At 51.9% G+C, this 18,260-nt stretch overlaps 1 protein-coding gene across 1 annotated transcript in view; it reads right to left on the bottom strand.

The window, feature by feature from the left end:
* Positions 1–16,801, bottom strand: part of ATP6V1B1 (ATPase H+ transporting V1 subunit B1) — an 80,739-nt gene extending 63,938 nt beyond the window's left edge. Inside the window, exon 1 of the mRNA XM_073343055.1 lies at positions 16,693–16,801. Coding sequence (XP_073199156.1) covers positions 16,693–16,801 — 109 coding nt within the window. The remainder of the gene's footprint in view (positions 1–16,692) is intronic.
* Between the last annotated feature and the right edge of the window lie 1,459 nt (positions 16,802–18,260).

Genomic DNA, 18,260 nt, shown 5'->3' on the forward strand with positions numbered 1-18,260 from the left:
AACAAAAATGATTAAAGGTCTAGAAAACATGACTTAGGAGGGAAGATTGAAAAAACTGGGTTTGTTTAGTCTGGAGGAGAGAAGACTGAGAGGGGACATGATAACAGTTTTCAAGTACATACAAATTTGTTACAAGGAGGAGGGTGAAAAATTGTTCCGATTAACCTCTGAAGATGGGACAAGAAGCAATGGGCTTAAATTGCAGCAAGGGTGGTTTAGGTTGGACATTAGGAAAAACTTCCTAACTGTCAGGGTGGTTAAGCACTGGAATAAATTGCCCAGGCAAGTTGTGGAATCTCTGTCATTGAAGGTTTTTAAGAACAAGTTAGACAAACACCTGTCAGGGATGGTCTAGATAATATTTAGTCCTGCCATGAGTGCAGGGTTCTGGACTAGATGACCTCTCGAGGGCCCTTCCAGTTCTACGATTCTATTATCTCAGTTTTACACAGTACCCCCGGAACTGTGCTGGGGCCACCAATCCTGAACTGACGGAGACAAGAACACACCCTATTGAAAGATGTGCCTGGATACCATGGGGAATGGCACACTCGAAGGAGATAACATAGATCCTCCCCATCTGCTGCAGCATCCTGGAGTTTCTTTGAAGATTTCCAAGCAGTTACCAGGCCAGTCCTGCTAGGCTAAATCCACAGTCTAGTGAATGCAAAGCATTTGATGGTCTCTGTCTATTGTGCACCCTCACTGCTGTATCTGAGGGCCTGAGAGGGGTGGAAGCTGGAGTGGCCAAAGTAGAATCTGCTACTCAAATGCAGCCAACGTTGTTCTACAGAGCCCACAACGGCCCTCACATTCCATGAGGCGGAGGAGTCCTTTGGAAGCCACAGGTGTGATAAAACCCTTAACCACAGGAATGCTGGCTGGGAAGAGACTGGACACTGGCCGACGTCACAACCCATGTCATGGCTCAGCATCGCTATCCACCGACACTCAGAGCAAATACAATACGACTGCTTCCGGTGTTTTTCCTGCTCGGTAGCCAGGCGGGCACGTTCTACTTCTGCCCCTAGAGGAGCACTGTCCACAGCAGTCCTGATGTCCTCACGAAATAGAGCTCTTTGCTTTTATTGGGACATTTTGGGGGTTTCTCTTGTCGGACTGACCACCGGGGTGGTTATGTTTAGAGCTGATTGGAAAATTTAGTGGAAACGGTTTTGACGGAAAAAAATGGTTTTGACAAAACTGAATTTTTTTTTTACAGACTCATCTCTCTATTTCAACCAAATTACCCAGGGGCTATTTTTTAAAAAAAAAAAACCACTGAATTAAAATGTGACCATTTTCCTAAAATAAAATGTTCTGAAATGGAAGTTTGGGGGATTTTCTGTTATACAGGATGGAAGTTATCTGACACTTTCTGCTTCTAACTTGCACTCCCACTTGCCAAGGGCACTTGGTTACTGTTCGACATTTTATCAGAGAAGTTCTTCAATGTCCTAGTATGTACTGGTTTTGTAAATCGCCCAGTATATCCTTTGAAGAATCCAAGGATAATTTTATGGAAACTTTCAAATTTGTTTTCATTTAGAAGTGTTTGAAGCACAACCAGGTTTTGTTTCTCATTCAAACTTTTTTTGCCATTTTTTTCTGATTTAAAAAATATTGAAAACATTTATCAAGACAGTTATTAAAAGTTATTTACCCAAAACCAGGGTTTGCTAAACCATCTCGGCAATGTGTGTGTGTTTGTTCATTTTTTGAAATAAAAAAGGCACAACACTTTGATCAAAAATGTTCCTTTCTTGCAAATTTTCATGGAATTTTTTATTTAAAAAAGACCATCTTTTACAAAACCAAACCAACTCGGATCCCTGTTTATTTAAAAAGTTTTGACTTGCTCTAACTTCAAGGTTAATTGTCCGTGGTGCAAGAAGATTGGCATCAAATGCCAAGCTGTTGGCACTCAGATTTTTATCCTTCTGCCCATAAGTATCGGATACAATAAATCATTCTGAAATGTGTTGCAATACTCTCAAAATGCTAAATACAGATATCTTGACTTTGCTTGGGCTTCAAAATCAAGTCCTTTGTTATTTTTTGATAATCCACCTGACTGGGCCTAATAAGGGCTTGTATTAATGTATCAAAGATAATGGATTAAGTGAAGTATTTGTGGATCATTGTAGGCCTGGCTTGGCATGCGGAGCTGGGTATGGGAGAGGCCTCATTTCTCAGGAGACCAGATTAGGGAGGTAAAGGGATCAGCGGGCTGGGAACAGAATATCGGTACTAGCTATGATAAGGGGGAGCACCCAGCGAACCATGTTCGATGGACAAGCTAAGCCCGGAACATAAGATGAGTTAAAGAGGAAGTCCTGCATGGACAGTGCGTGGCCAGAGCGTGCTGTGCGGGGATTGATTGCTACAAAGTGACCAAGCCAAGCCCAAAACGTGTGGTGCAATGTATAGTCAGTGCAGTGTAATGTGTAAATGTCTGTAAAGGAAGAGGTTTGCTGTGTAACTTTGGGCGTGTGGTACGCCCTATACCCGCCCCCTACGCTCGAGTCTGATCAGCTGAGCATAGTTGTGTGGTACAGCACATAGAGGAACCTGAGCGATGAGGCTGGACCAGGACTGAATTCTTGGGGAACCGAGTGGAAGAGGTCTTGGGGGAGCTCCAACAACCAATATCTGTTATTAACTCATTCAGAATGGCATGGCAAGCTAACTACAATTTGCAATGTGCTATTAACTGCTGCTTGAGGAGTTGTGCAATAGCTTCACTGAACAAAACAAGGCTTAACAGTCCACACAGGAAATCTTCTCCGTTTAACTGAAGTCCACATGGGCCAACTTGAACCCGCTGGCACTGAACCAGGGGCTTTATTTTCTTGGCACCTCTCAGCTGGCACAGCCATGACTGCAGTATAAACAGTGGTGAGCCATCAGATCCTGGGCTGCTCGTGTCCCGTACTCTCTCTGCAGCCCTTTCAGATATCTGCGCTCTTGACTGAGAGTTTTTCCTCCCTCCCAAATTTTACACTCCTTTCGTGGGCAATCAGGAAGCTCGTGTGGTATCAGTAGGTTTTTTGCATTCTGTTTCACACGTTTATTGTACGTACGTGGCTGGTACCTTTTCTTTGACAGCCTCATTTACGCCTGGCCAGAGGACAAGTCACTTCCATGTGACATGTCTCAGTACTCCAATGGGTGCTGTGGGTTATGGTAAATATTTCCAGCCTTCATCCTGTGTGAAATGTTCTTCACACACAATTGCATATGCAATCATTTAATCTGGTATAGTTCCAGGATGTTTTTGTACTGAGAAGTGCCGGGCTTTTTTTTCTTTGCCATCCATCTAGAATTACTCTCTCCAGTTCTTGCAATGCCAGGTCATTTTATGTTTCATGTTTGAGACTTGTCAGATAAGCCTTTGAGTGCAACTCCCCCTATAAATTAAAAACACTTTTAAATATATTTAACACCATTATAAATGCTGAAGGCAAAGTGGGGTTTGGGGTGGAGGCTGACAGCTCGTGACCCCCCATGTAATAACCATGTGACCCCCTGAGGGGTCCCAACCCCCAGTTTGAGAACCCCTGGTATAACTGAATTATATTTACCTCTTCCTAAAGCATCCTGCTCTCACTACATCAAACACTGCTTAATGGCATCTCTCCAAAATGTGGCTTTTGCTGATTCGATGACTGCTATTTGAAACCAACTTTGTTTTCCGTTTTAACATTGGCGGGTCACTGATTTCCCTGTCTATGCATTCTGACATTATAATGCACTGAGTTTCAATATCTCTTCTGAGAGTCACTTTTCCTCTGTTTATTTCCAAAGTCCCAAACAGGGCCGGATTTACACCTTATGCACCCCAAGGCCCAGCATCTTCAGTGCCCCCTGCCTACAGCTGACCTTCATGTTGCACACAGTTTTACAGAGGTAAGGTGCACCTAGAATGCTGGTGCCCCTTGGCACGTGCCTACTATGCCTAGTTGGAAATCCGACCCTAGTCCTAAACAATCTCTCATAGATCCTTGCTTTGAGAGCTGCTTGGAAATGTTTCCACAAGACTTTTTCATTGGAAAACGCCAATTCATTGAAACTGAAGCTATTTGCAGGAAAGGGCTGGTTTTCCCCATTTTGAAAATTAGAAAAAAAAACAACCCTTTCTAAATTGTTAAAACGGGACTGTGACAAAGTTTCTCCTCTGCTTTGGTGGGTCCTGCGCTTATTGGCGGATTTGCTCACCTCAGAGATTCACGGCAGAGATTCACGCTCATTTTGGCCACTTTTGCTAGTGGCTCACTGACCAGCATGGGAAAAAGGAAGAAGAACAATCCCAGCAGTCTCTGCTGATCCACCATGTGGGTCGGGGAACAGCCCATAGACCTTCCCGTCTGGTGGAACCCACAGTCCAGGTCAACTCCTCCTGTGTCTGATCAGGAGTTGGGAGGTTTGGGGGGAACCCAGGCCCGCCCTCTACTCCGGGTTCCAGCCCAGGGCCCTGTGGAATGCAGCTGTCTAGAGTGCCTCCTGGAACAACTGTGTGACAGCTACAACTCCCTGGGCTACTTCCCCATGGCCTCCTCCCAACTCCCAACTCCTTCTTTATCCTCACCATAGGACCTTCCTCCTGGTGTCTGATAATGCTTGTACTCTTCAGTCCTCCAGCAGTATGCCTTCTCACGCTCAGCTCCTAGTGCCTCTTGCTCCCAGCTCCTCGCACGCGCACCACAAACTGAAGTGAGGTGCTTTTTAAACTCAGGTGCCCTGATTAGCCAGCCTGCCCTAACTGATTCTAGCAGCTTCTCAATTGGCTCCAGGTGTCCTAATTAGTCTGCCTGCTTGAATTTGTTCCAGCAAGTTCCTTCTTGTTCTGGAACTGCCCCTGTTACCTTACCCAGAGAAAATGGCCCTGCTTAATCTGGGACTAATGTATCTGCCTTCTAACCCTCTCCTGTAGCTGGAGTGTGAGTTAGGGCAGCAAAACTGAACAGCTCAGCGATCAAGCACCCAGATTCTTGAGGTAGAGATCAAGGAAGTCATAGATTGAACAGTATGGGCCAGATCCTTATCAGGTGTAAAACCGGATAGTTCCACAAATGATTAATGAGGATATATACCAGCTGAGGACCAAATTTTTTTACAAAAAACGCAAGCATTCAGTACAAATACATTTTTTGTTACTTTATTGTAACACTCTCTGGTAGCCATCTGGCTTGACTCTGTCACAGGGACTTTCAACATTTTTTGACAAAAACATTCTGTTGTTTGGGTCAAAATGACTTTTTGTTTAAAAATTTAATTGAATTTAGAGTAAAAAATGTAATGACTAAATAAATAAGCAAAAAGGTCAACATCAAACTGAAACATTTTTACTGGCAAAGCCTGATGTGGTGATTTTTTTCAGATTTTTGGTTCGTGAAAATGGTTGAGATTTCGATTTTTCTTTGTAATTCGACACGGGATTTTCTTTCTTTATGTTTTTTTTTTGTAGTCTCTGAAAGTCTTGTGGGATGGGAAACCTGTTTCCCAGCCAGCTCAGCTTGCTTTTTAAATGCATCGAGACCCGACACTACTCAGATTCTGCAGCAGTCACATCAGCACTGTGTCCTTCAGCTGTATGCTCATCAGCCAACCCACAGACACATGCAGCCCACTTTTGTGCAATCATTGGGCCTCTGGTCATTCCTCAATGAAGCCTTCAGGAGGGAAAAGCTTGGGAGCCCTTTGCTGTTCCTCTGCCTAGGTGTGGTTCCAATCCCATGTTCACAGTGGGTCCTCCTAGGTGTTTTTGGCCAAACAGAAGTTCCTGGGCTCACTGCAGAGGGAACTGGAGGGAATTCTCAGGCCTGTGCTGTACAAGAGGTCAGACTAGATGATCTAGGGCCTCCTGGGCCTACACTTCATACATCTCTGAACCACTGAATACACCCCATTCTCAGTTTAAGCGTAACGCTAATGCACCGAGGCTGCAGCGGGCAAGTGCGGAGTCTAACGGAGAATGCTAGAGGGAGCTGTGGAAAGGAGTGAGGTATAGTGCTGCTTCCCCCATGCACAAATGCCTGCCTTGACAGGGGAGGGATACTGTACGCAAGCAATAGCCCTCGACTGCTGACTTCTTGGCTGTGTTACATGCCCGGCCGTTTCTCCTGAGATCCCCGGGAGGTATTAGCAGCTGTTTCGAAGCACCACCAATCCATTAGCAGGAGTGAGTGGAAGAAGCACTTATCACCTTCTGGCCTTTGGCTTGCTCTAGCTCGGAAAAAAACTGCCACCGGCACGTGGAGCCTCCAGCTGCCGATTTGCAGGGTCGGGGTTAGCAGTGCCCGGGCCAGGAGTAACCCCCAGCTCCAACCATTGCCGGTCCAATGGTCAGAGTCCACTAGGCCCTGCGAACCCAAAGAGACTCAGAGATTCCACGGCCAGAAGGTACCATTGTGATTGTCTAGTCTGATCTCCTGCATAGCACAGGCCAGAGACCTGCCCCACAATAATCCCTAGAGCCGAGCTTTTAGAAAACCAGCCAACCTTGATTCAAAAATTGTCACTGATGGAGAATCCACCACGACCCTTGGTAAATTGTTCCAGTTGTTAATTACTTTCCCCGTCGAAAATGCCACCTTATTTCCAGTCTGAAATTGTCTAGCTTCAACTTCCAGTCATTGGATCGTGTTTAACCTTCCTCTGCTAGATTGAAGAGACTGTTACCAAATATTTGTTCCCCACGTAGGTGCTTATAGACCGTGATCAAGTCACCCCTTAACTTCTTTTTTGCTAAACTAAACAGATGGACCTCCCTGAGTCTATCACAACAAGGCAGTTTTCTGATCCTTAAAGAGTTCTCATGCCTCTTCTCTGACCCCTCTCCAATTTATCCTCATCCTTCTTGAACTGTGGACACCAGAACTGGACCCAGCATTCCAGCACCAGTCGCACCCGTGCCAAACGACTGACGGGCTATCCAGGGATGCTGCTGGCCTCACCCGGAAAACCTGCATTAATTCAGCTCACCCACCGACAGGCAATCGGAAACTGTCTTTAGGTATAAACTTGGCTGAACTTGACAAGTAAACAGTCACCAGCAGCAGCTGTGGTGTGAGAGATTCCCAGCAGCGCGTCGGCTCACTGGCAATAGCCACCGTGGTTTCTGAGAGGTGGCAGGCTGTGCTTCCCTGATTCCCTGGCCGCATGCTAAGAGACTGGCACTGTGTGCTGGCCAAGGGCCATGCTTCTTAGTGAGGCCACAGCAGGCTCTGTGATGCCACTGTCCTGTTACCCGAGCAGAGCCGAGATCCCTCTGCAAGGCACAAGCTGATCCGTCTGCATGCACCTGGAGTGCCTGGCACGGCTCGCCAGCTAGGGCGCGGAGCAACACTGCTGGGCTGGGAGCGAGCGTTCAGCAGCCCAGGGGACGGCTGTGGGTTTGATCTGCATGACTGGTGCAGATGGGGATTGTGCCATTGACTTCAATGGCAGCAGGAGCAGGATCTGTGTCACCATCCAACACGGCTCCCAGCCCCACCGTGAGCTCTTCTCCCCAGCCCAGCCTCTCTGAGCTGAATCTGACCCCCAACCCCCTCCGCTCTCCTGACCCCCAATCCCCTCTGGCTCCCCTGACCCCCAACCTCTCTGGTCTTCTATCCACCACCTCCTGTACTCCCTCTGATCTCACACCCTCTCCCTCCGCCCTCCAGCCCCCTGGCCTGCTATCCCCCTACTCCCTTACTCATGACGGTTCCCTGCTGGTCCAAGCTAGAGTCAGAGTTTAAGGCCCGAAGGGGCAACCAGAGCACCCAGTCAGACCTCCTACATAGCACGGGCCCACCCGGCACCCGCACACGAAACCCAGCAACTGAAATGAGTCCGAAGTATTACCGCCTGCAGGAGACTGGCCGAGTATGTGCCCCAGGCAGGGAGTAGGAAAGACTGAGGCACACCAGTGCCCGAGGCCGCCACGATAGCAGAGAAATGGTTACATGAGCTAGACCCAGATAATCCTGGCAAGTGATCCGCACCCACACACTGCAGAGGAAGGGAACCCGCCCCCCCCCCCGGCCCAGGTCCCTGCCAATCTGAGCAGGGGGGAAATTCCTTCCTGACCACACACGGTGATCAGCTAGACGCTGAGCATGTGAGTAAGAGCCAGCCAGCCAAGCACCTGAGCGAGAGAGACGTGCCGCCATCCCTGAGCACGGCCCTCCCCGTCCTGTGTCCCATGTCTCGCTGTGGCCATCCCTGATGGTTCGGAGGAAGGAGACAAATCAAAACAAAACCCAGAATACCCTGGGGTGGGGAGGAGAACACATCTTCCTGATCCCTGCAGATGACTAGCTGGGCCCTGAAGCATGAGATTTTAGGAACTTAAGATATAAGGTGGAAGGGACCCCACTCCCAGGGCTCTAGAGCCTTCCCCCCCCAAAACCTCCTAGTCACCTCCTCATCCCTCTCCCCCATTCCCCTCTCACTCCAGCTTTGCTTGTTCTCTCCCCTTCATATAACTCCCTGATCAGTCATTTCACTTACACACACTTTCCCTCAGCCGTCCATCTGGGACGTTTCCCCTTCCCCTGTCTCTCTACCATGTCCCAGCACACCTTTAGCCGGCAATTGCCTTTCTTGCTGGGCAGCGTTTGTGTTGCAATGCCTGAAGAGAAAGGAATGGGGTCAGACAGGGAATCGCTGTCCTACCGCCAGCCCTGCTGGGCTTTCCAGTCCATGCAAAGGGCTGTAATAAACAGGCTCTGAGCTACCACCAGCAGCTGCTCAGAGCACAACAGTTCAGTTGCTGAATCTGTCACCAGACTGAGGTACAACCTGTAACAAGTCATTTGCCTGGATTTCATGTGGTTTCAAGTGAAACGTTAGGACAAACACACACCAAGACCCCATATGGAGCAGGTGTTCAATTCTTCCTCCTGGTCGCTCTCGGTTTAATTGACCACAGACTGTCTCGGGGCTCAGGCAAAGAAATGAAAATATCTTATGTTTCTAGAATGCCCTTCGCTCCCCAAAGCTCTTTGCAAACTAAAACCATCACTGTGATGCAGCCCCCTCTGGGGTGGAATGTGGCAGCTGTTTAACAGGTAGCACAACAGTTTTGGATGGAAAGCGTAGGAAACTGAAATCGCAAGGAGCATGTGGGCTGACAGAATGTCATTCCCTAGCCAAGCATTTGGGCAGGGCTTTGGGATCACATTCGCCACCTTGCAAAAGGTGTTCAGAGGTACCAAGCTTATCGGAAAGGGCAGCAGCTCCAGCAGAATAGCGCCCCCAGACACAGTACTTCAGCTCATAGAATAGTACCTACGGCATCAACAACCCCACTCACCCGCTAGCGCCGTGTGGCGGAGGTTTCCTATCCAGGTACCAAGCTGGCCTGAGTCACCTCCCTGAGCTTGGGAAAACTGCCTTGGTCACGAACCGAAGCTGGATGCCTCCAGGCAGACTAGATCCCCATCCAACCACCATGGTCGGTTTGTATTGGGTTCCAATTAACAGGCCGAATCTCTCCCTGGGGTAAACGGAGCGGGAGTCGGCAGAGTTGTATGTAGCTCTTTGCATTTCACAACTGGTGTAACTAACCGCGGCTGTCTTCTTTCTGCCTCCCCAGGGAACTGGGAGCTGGCCATTGCTGCCAGGAGCAGTGCCAAGGCAGGGGCACAGCCAGGCACCAGTGGAAAGTGGGGAGCGAAATTAGGGAGGGAGGAAAAATGCTCAGTCAAGAGCGCAAATAGCTGACCAGGCTGCAGAGACTAGGGAACATGAGCAGGATCTGACGGCTCACCACTGTTTATACTGCAGTCATGGCTGTGCCAGCTGAGAGGTGCCAAGAAAATGAAGCCCCTGGTTCAGTGCCAGCTGGTCCTCTTGCCACCCGTCCCCTACGGGCTGGCTAAGCCCCCCCCTGTGGAACTGATGGCAAAGCTCACACTGGGGGACCAGAGCTATAGCAGACAAGGCAACTTTGCTACAGTTACGGGGTAATTTCCGCTGAAGACACCCACTCCCCCTGAACCCTGAGACACCCTCCCCCTTCGCCCAGTGCCCTCAGGCTCTGCTCTCCCTGCCCCCTCTCCTCCAGCCTCGGCTGTGCAGTGAGAAAGCGGCCCCTTTATGAGCAGGCCTGGAATCGGAAAGACACATTCAGATGCAGTTCCAAGCCCTTGACCCCGCAGAGCACATCCCTGTTAAGAACAGCGTGCGCCTTCACGCCTGGCAGACGGGAGGTCACGGAGGTTAGAAGCATGCTGCTGGGGGTACCAGGCGGATTGGCCCTGCCGAGCATCTGCAGCGGCCTCTCCGGAGCTAAACTTTAGGGGCACTGCAGGGCGGGTTGTGGAGGGAGCTGCTCATTGGAGGTGCCTTTGATGGCTGGGAGACCTTCAGCTGAGCCAGATGGAGGAGGAGGAGAAAGCAAGTGTCTTATGGTGATCTCTAGCTCCATCGCGGGAGGGAGGGTCTGCACCAGGTTCCCAAAGGCAGAAGCCGTGGGGGCAACCAACTAACCAGATTGAACATGGAGCTTGACGAGTAAATGGGTGACATCAAGGGCTTGCCTGCGATGGCAGTGTTTGGCCTCGGTGGCCCAGGAGGCCCCTGTCAGTCCTGCGTCCCTGGTCTAGTGAAAAGATCCTCTCCTTGTGGGTGCAGCGAGGCTCAGAGGGATCCCAAAGTGCCTTTCAAATGGCTTATAGAACAACTTAACCAACGCCAGAAATGCAGCCACTTCTGGGGCGAGACACAGCAGCCCCATGGCCACAGCACACAACAGTTTAGGAAGCAAAGGAGACTCCTCTATTCAGCTGAAGCCACAAGGGAAATCCAGAGAGGGAGAATGTAACTCCAGAATCTGGCGAAGGGAGCGAGGCTCCCAGCCCTGCCCCCGGGGGAGAGCCAGGGGATCCTCCGTGGGCAGGACCTTGGTTTGCCTTCTCAATCACAACCAAAAGACAGGCCCTCCAGCAGCACAGTGCCCCCTAGCAGGGGGCAGAGACTCCGAGGAAGGAGCCACCCATGCCACGTCACCCACTCCATCTCCGGCAGCTGCTGCCTTTTCCTTGGAGAGCTCTCAGCCAAAGCCCTGCCCCTGCCCAGCCCGTCAGCCCAGAGGGGAGGCAAATCAGCAGGCTCGGGTCTGTGTTCAGCACCCGCTGGCACTGACGCACTAACTCCAGGGAAGCCTGGACTCCCAGCAGTGCAGCAGGGGCTCCCCTGGCAGCTGGTGGCCAGGATACCAGCCATATTGTAAAGCGTCAATCGAGAGGCAGTGTTCCCTAGTGGCTACAGCCTCGGACTCAGGAAACCTGGATTTTAGTCCTGGCTGTGCCACTGACCTGCTGTCTGACCGCTGGCAAGTCCCCGCCTCTCTCTGGGCCTCAGTTTCCCCTCTCCCCTGCTGCCTGTTCAGACCGTCAGCTCTTCGGGGCAGGGACTGACTGCTGCCTCTGTGCAGGTGCAGCTCCTAACCCAGTGGGGCCCTGGTCCTAGTCGGGGCCTGTCGCTGCTCCTATGATACAAACAAGAACTCAGCAGTGGCAAGTTACTATTGAACTAGTGTCGGGGGAGCAGCCCGGAGGTCCAGACGGTCGGCCAGGAGAGGCATCCAAAAATTACTTTTTCTGAAGCTTTGGCTGAACGGTCAGAAACTTTTCAGCTTAGAAAATGGGCAGGAAATTCCACTGGGCTACACTCAGCGCCTCTCGCTCAGGTCCTCTGCCATCCACCCTCAGCCACAGCTCCCAGTGAAGCCAGCGAGTGAACCAGACCCCCGCATGCGAACAGCCTTGAGCGCTGGATCCAGATTGGGATTGGGAGCTAAGGCGTGATTAGGGAGCGAGCCAGGTGCTGCAGCCCTGGGCGCTCAGCCGCCACTAAACGCCAGAGGTGCGCACAAGACCAAGCGAGCCCCTCCTACCAACCTCAGTGACGGTGGTGAGGCCTCTCTCTCTTTCATGCTGTATGGCTAGCAGTCCCCTACTGGCAGCTGTTTGGGGGGGGGGGGCGGGAACCAGCCCTAGGGACAACCAGATGGAGAGTGTGGGAACCCCCCAGTCCTGATAACCTGCCCCAGGAAACAAAAAGCTCTATGCAAGCAGCATGCATGGCCAACATGCCAACACGTCTGCTCTTGTTGCCAAGAAGGCTAACAGCATTTTGGGCTGTATAAGTAGGGGCATAGCCAGCAGATCGAGGGACGTGATCGTTCCCCTCTATTCGGCACTGGTGAGGCCTCATCTGGAGTACTGTGTCCAGTTTTGGGCCCCACACGACAAGAAGGATGTGGAAAAATTGGAGAGAGTCCAGCGGTGGGCAAGAAAAATTATTAGGGGAGTGGAACACATGATTTACGAGGAGAGGCTGAGGGAACTGGGATTGTTTAGTCTAGAGAAGAATGAGGGGGGATTTGAAAGGGGGTTCCAAAGAGGATGGATCTAGACTGTTCTCAGTGGTAGCAGATGACAGGACAAGGAGTAATGGTCTTAAGTTGCAGTGGGGGAGGTCTAGGTTGGATATTAGGAAAAACTTTCACTAGGAGGGTGGTGAAGCCCTGGAATGCATTACCTAGGGAGGCGGTGGACTCTCCTTCCTTAGAAGTTTTTAAGGTCAGGCTTGACAAAGCCCTGGCTGGAATGATTTAGTTGGGGATTGGTCCTGCTTTGAGCAGGGGGTTGGACTAGATGACCTCCCAAGGTCCCTTCCAACCCTGATATTCTATGATTCTATGAACACGCATGACGAGGGACAGAAAATTTCTTCTGGGGTGCAGCCCTGAATGCTGCAGGACCTCATATTGGTTGGCGTGAAAGGATTCGATTTTTTGGGGATGCAAACGTCAATTTCATCGTATGCACATAAACCGGTGAAAAAAGGTCTCCACTGATAATCTTGGACATTTGTAGCGAGGTAAAGCAAGAAAATGCTCCTCGGGAACTTATTCGAGTTCGATTTGAGGATATTTACTCTGTATATTTGGACATGGGATATTGACAATTTGTGTTTTAATGGTTATAAATCTTTAAAATCTCAGCATCTCCTCTCATTAAATAATTACTCTGACCCCCCCGCTCCATCTCCCACATCTGAGAAAACGAACATCGATCAAAATAGGGGAAAAATGCTTCTAAATGAACCTCAGTATTACTCAACGACATTATAACAGAATAAAAATCGCATTCTGCTAAGCCTAAATAAAGCCCATGTTGCATCCTGAAGGGAGGAGGGGCTGGTGGTGAAAACCTGGGATGGAGGACACCTCGGTCCCAGGGGCAGACCCAGCACGGGAGTCCCGGGTCCCGTCGGGCAAGGTCTGGGATTTTAGTGGATGACAAATTGTACTTGTTTTAGTTTTTCTACAAAAAATCCTGAAGATTGACTTTTCCTCATTGTTTGATCTCCCTTCTCCTTTGCTCAGGGGAAAAATGGAAAAAGGGGCAGGGAGAAAAAAAATCGGGGGGGACTAAACCAGTTGCTAAAAAAATCAGGGTTTTTTTTAACCCTCCATCCCCCCCTTTTTTTTTAATGAGAATTTTCTCCAAAATTTGTCATGACAAACATAAAAGGAGGGGAGCCATTTTCCCCCAAGAAAAGTTGCCCAGTTTCCCCCTCCCCTGTGGAGCCTGAAGTTAATCAGCAGCAGCCTGGCCCTCGCCCTCTGCTGCAAACTGGCTCTGGGCTTGGTCTGACGTCCCTTTTGCCTCCTGGCTTTGAGCCTCCCTTCCCCCTGCGGCTGCCCAGGGCAAGGCAAAGCCCTCCTGGCTGGACTGGGCGAGGAGGGGAACCCTGCCTGCTGAGCCCGGCCCCTGCTGTTGACAGCAAACACCAGCTGCTCCGCGGGACCAGTTCAGCTCCGTGTGAGGCAGAGCCTGACCGGGGCGTTCTGGTTTCCCTTGAACTGGACAAGGAGATCACAGCACACAGGGCAAGGGGGGCAGTCAGGCAAAGGGAAGCGTGTTTCAGGCCTTCCTGATCTCAGAGCAGCTGTACAGAACAGCAGCCGCAGCATCCTTCCCCCTCCCTGGCTCCTTCCCCCCACGAATCCGATACCACCTGACAAGCACCCAACACGTCCCGGAGACAGGGGCTGATTAGTACCTAACCCTACTGTACAGCGGGAGAAACTGAGGCATGGAGCACTCCAGAGCACCAGCTACCACGCTGATTAGTGTGCGATGGCTAGCCAGCTAGCTTCCAGGTATTCATTATTGCTATTGCACCTAGGGCCTCAGTCACACACCAGGCCTCCTGGGTTCAGCACTGTACAAACACAGACAGTCCGGGCCCTGAGGCGCTTACCGTCTAAGACAAGAGACAGCAGCTGGCGAAGGACAGACTGAGGAGGGGACAGGGGGCCCAAGGTACCGATGAGCCGATACGTGCCTGCCTGGAAAGCTGCTATCACAGTGCACACCCGCTGTTTAGCCGTAGGCAAAGAGAGCCTGTGTCTCCTCTCACTTCCACGGGTGTAAATCAGGAGTAACAATGGACTCACCCGAGCACAGAGCTGGTGGAAGTGCGAAGAGAATCAGGCCCAGCTGGTCTTTTTACGAGCACACTCGGGCCTGCGAAACATGCACCCACCGGTTTTGGCACCTGCACTGAATTACTGGGGCAGATTCGGCCCCTCTGCTCTGTGCCCACAACCCAGGGGGCTGGGTGGATAAAGTCTTTGCCCCCGGCTCATGCCACAGGTGGCAAGCAACTGAGGCTCCGGACTGGGACTGAGGAATTGAAGGCTCCCCCACGCTGCTCTGGCAGGGAGGGACCAGCTCTAGGGATGAGCAGGCCGGTCTGTCTCCAGAGGCCCTTTCTTCACAGATTGCCAACAAGGGGCCGTTAGTGCAAGGGGCACACCTGGACAGAGCCTCCCTTCCCTCCAGACTCAGTGCTCAAAGTCCACTCAGGAGCCATCACCTGTCTGGACTGATGGGCTGAGTTGGAACAGGTACCTTAGAGGGGGAAAAGGCTCTGTAGCCCACCCTCACGCTAGCCAGGTCCCTGCAGATTCCTTCCCAGGTGACTGGTACCCCTGCATCCCTCGCCACTCGGCATTTCACAGCAGCAGGGCACACAACTCAGATCCTCCTGTTCCAAAAGCCACGCCTCTGGAGCATCTCCGGTAGCTGTGTGCAGTGCAGGGCCCATGACACACGCTTGAGCAGTTCTGATTCCATCCAGTGGAGGGTGGGGGTGCCGCATACACACAAGCCAGTCCATGGGATGCACGCAAGCAGCAGGGGCTGCTGTCTGAGTGGTTGGGGGGAGACTGGTTTTGTTTAAAGACTTCAGGTCATCTGTTGCTTCTGCTCAGGAAGAAGCCGTGACCTGGGAGCTGTGGACATTTGGTGTCACAGTGCCCGGTCCAGGGCTGAGTATTACTCTGAGAAGCTGTCACGCTGGGCTGACGTCAGGCAGCCCGGAGCTGCTGGGACCTCTTCCGGGAGTTCTCCTTGGGCAAGGTTAGCCGGGAGCAATTGCAGGGCAGGGGACTTGAGGCGCTGACTGTGTGGGTGGGACACAGACACGCAGGTCTGCACACAGAGACAGCCACGCACACCCAGACCTGCAGTCTGCATGTGTCCAGAGGCAGAGAGGAAGACAGGCAAGTAAACACACACACACACACAACTACATACACAAACAGAACCTGATCTCTCTCTCTCTCTCTCTCTCTCACCCACCCACAACACCTCAGGAGGGGGGGCAATGGTGGAGACTGCTGAGTACTTTGCCAAGTGACTTCTATACACAGTTTGGGAGGAGAGAGACTCCTTTGCCATCTAAAGTTTCTCACTGAGCAATCCACTTTCTGGGCCTGATTCTGTTCTCATGTACACTGGTGTAGATCTGGAGTCACTCCATCGGCTTTGCTGGAGTCACTCCACATTTATGCTGGCGTCGCTGAGAACAGAACCTGGCCCAGTGCCCTTCTCTTTGGGGTAAATGTCACTCTTTTACTTCAGTATGAAACAGCCTCCCAGATCCCGAGCCTCAGTGTGAACACCAGGAGTTATATGAAGCCAAGGGGTAGGTGGCTCAGCCCCAAAGCCACAGGGAAATGGTGCCCTGGCACCATGGCAGGGTCACTTCCTCTCAGCCATTCTGGGCTGAGGGTGCAGCTAACACAAGGAGGAGGCAGAAGACAGAGACTAAAAGGGTCCCTGTCCTAGAGGGAATTAAGGACTCCAATCCAACAGGCCCCATGTACACCCCAGAGGGGAAGGGTGACCCCCTGAGCTTGCAATACAGATGCCCTCAGTTGCCAGGGTTTGCGGAAGGATACCTCCGTGACTTCCCAGAAACGTGTACCGGGCTCGGCCCTTCACCTGAGGTGCATCCAGCCATTCAGAAAGGACAGGTGGGGAAACTGAGGCACAGAGCAGGGACGTGACTTGTCCAGGGCCATAGAGCAGGGGAAAGAACCCAGGCGTCCAGCTCCCGCACCCAGCTGCCTGCTCTAAACACTAGATAACCAGCCGGATAGCCAGGGACAGCTCTGGCTTCACAGTCAAGGCTGAAACCACACAGGCCTTGGGGGGGCCTCAATGCAAAGAGCTCAAGTCCCCATAGCTTTCCCCCCTCCTTGCTAACCCCCCCATACACAGCCCCTGGCTGGGTGCTAGCGGGGCTAACATTATGGGGGTGGGGGGGTGAGAACTGCTGCGGGAGGGGGAGCGTTCTCGCCAGTCCCCTCCCAGCACAGCCCCCCCCGATGGTACTCACTCAGCCTGGGGTTGGTGACATAATTCCTGGTGACGGCGTGGGCATGCTCCTGGTCCCCTGCCAGCGCTGCTGGGTGCCCACCGAGCCTCACCTCTACCTTGGCAGTCATCGCTGGGCACAGCTGGGGCGGGAGGGAGCTGGGGGTTTTTATAGCAGAGGGTTACGCTCTCCTGCTCATCCCTCCCAGGCCCACACCGGTCAGATCTGCCCTTTCCCGGCTGCTTCGCTCTGCCCCGCTGGCCCTGGCGTGGGTTAGACCTGCCCACACAGGCCCCTGTTGACTGTAAACTAGGGCAGCCTCAACACCTGGCTGGGAGCCCCAGACCCCGTGTGCAGGTGAAAGTCACCTGAGAGCTCCCACCTGGGGGTGGCTGAGTGAGGCTGCAGCTCAGGGCTCTGCACTGAGCTGTGTGTGTCAGGAGAGTTCGTGGTTGTGTGTGTGGCAGGGGGTTGTGTACCTGTGTGCTGGGGGAGTAGGTGGTGATTGTGTGTGGCAGAGGTGTGTGTAGCCGTGTGTCGGGGGAGTAGGTGGTTGTGTGTGTGGCAGGGGGTTGTATAGCTGTGTACCGGGGGAGTAGATGGTGGTGTGTGTGGCAGGGGTTGTGTAGCTGTGTGTCTGGGGAGTAGGTGGTTTGTGTGTCGCAGAGGGTTGTGTAGCTGTGTGCTGGGGGAGTATATGGTGATTGTGTATGGCAGGGAGGTTGTGTAGCTTTTTGCCAGGGAGTAGGTGCTGTTTGTGCAGCAGGGGGTTGTATAGCTGTGTTTTGGGGAGCAGGTGGTGGTTCTGTGTGGCAGGGAGTTGTGCAGCTGTGTGTCAGGGGAGTAGGTCGTTGTGTGTGTGGCGAGGGGTGTGCAGTTGTGTGGCAGGGGAGTAGGTGGTGGTTTCATGTGTGTCAGGGATGTGTACAGCTGTGTGGCAGGGGAGTAGGTGGTGGTTGTTGGATAGTTGTGTGCTGGGGAGTAGGTGGGTGTGTGTGGTAGGGGGTTGTGTAGATGTGTGCATGGGGAGTAGGTGTTGGTTCTGTGTGGCAGGGGGTTGTGTACTTGTGTGCTGGGGGGAGTAGGTGGTAGTTGTGTGTGGCGGGGGGGTTGTGTAGATGTGTGCAGAGGGAGTAGGTGGTTGTGTGTGTAGCAGTGGGTTGTGTAGCTGAGTGTTGGTGGAGTAGGTGGTTTGTGAGTCGCAGAGGGTTGTGTAGCTGTGTGCTGGGGGAGTATATGGTGGTTGAGTATGGCAGGGGGGTTGTGTAGCTTTTTGCCAGGGAGTAGGTATTGTTTGTGTGTGGCAGAGGGTTGTGTAGCTGTGTGTTGGGGGAGGAGGTGGTGGTTTCTTGTGTGTCGGGTGTGTGTAGCTGTGTGGCGGGGGAGTAGGTGGTGGTTGTGTGTGGCAGGCGATTGTGTAGCTGTGGTCAGTGAGTAGGTGTTGGTTGTGTGTAGTGTGGGGTTGTGTATCTGTGTCCTGGAGGAGTAGGAAGTTTTTGTGTGTGGGTGGAGTGAGAGTTGTGAAATTGTGTGTGTTTGGAGGAGAAGACAAGTGTGCATATGTGTGTGTGTAGGAGGTTTTGTAATTT

This window comes from Lepidochelys kempii, chromosome 4 (genome assembly GCF_965140265.1).
Source record: "Lepidochelys kempii isolate rLepKem1 chromosome 4, rLepKem1.hap2, whole genome shotgun sequence".
In the NCBI taxonomy this organism is placed as follows: Eukaryota; Metazoa; Chordata; order Testudines; family Cheloniidae; genus Lepidochelys; species Lepidochelys kempii.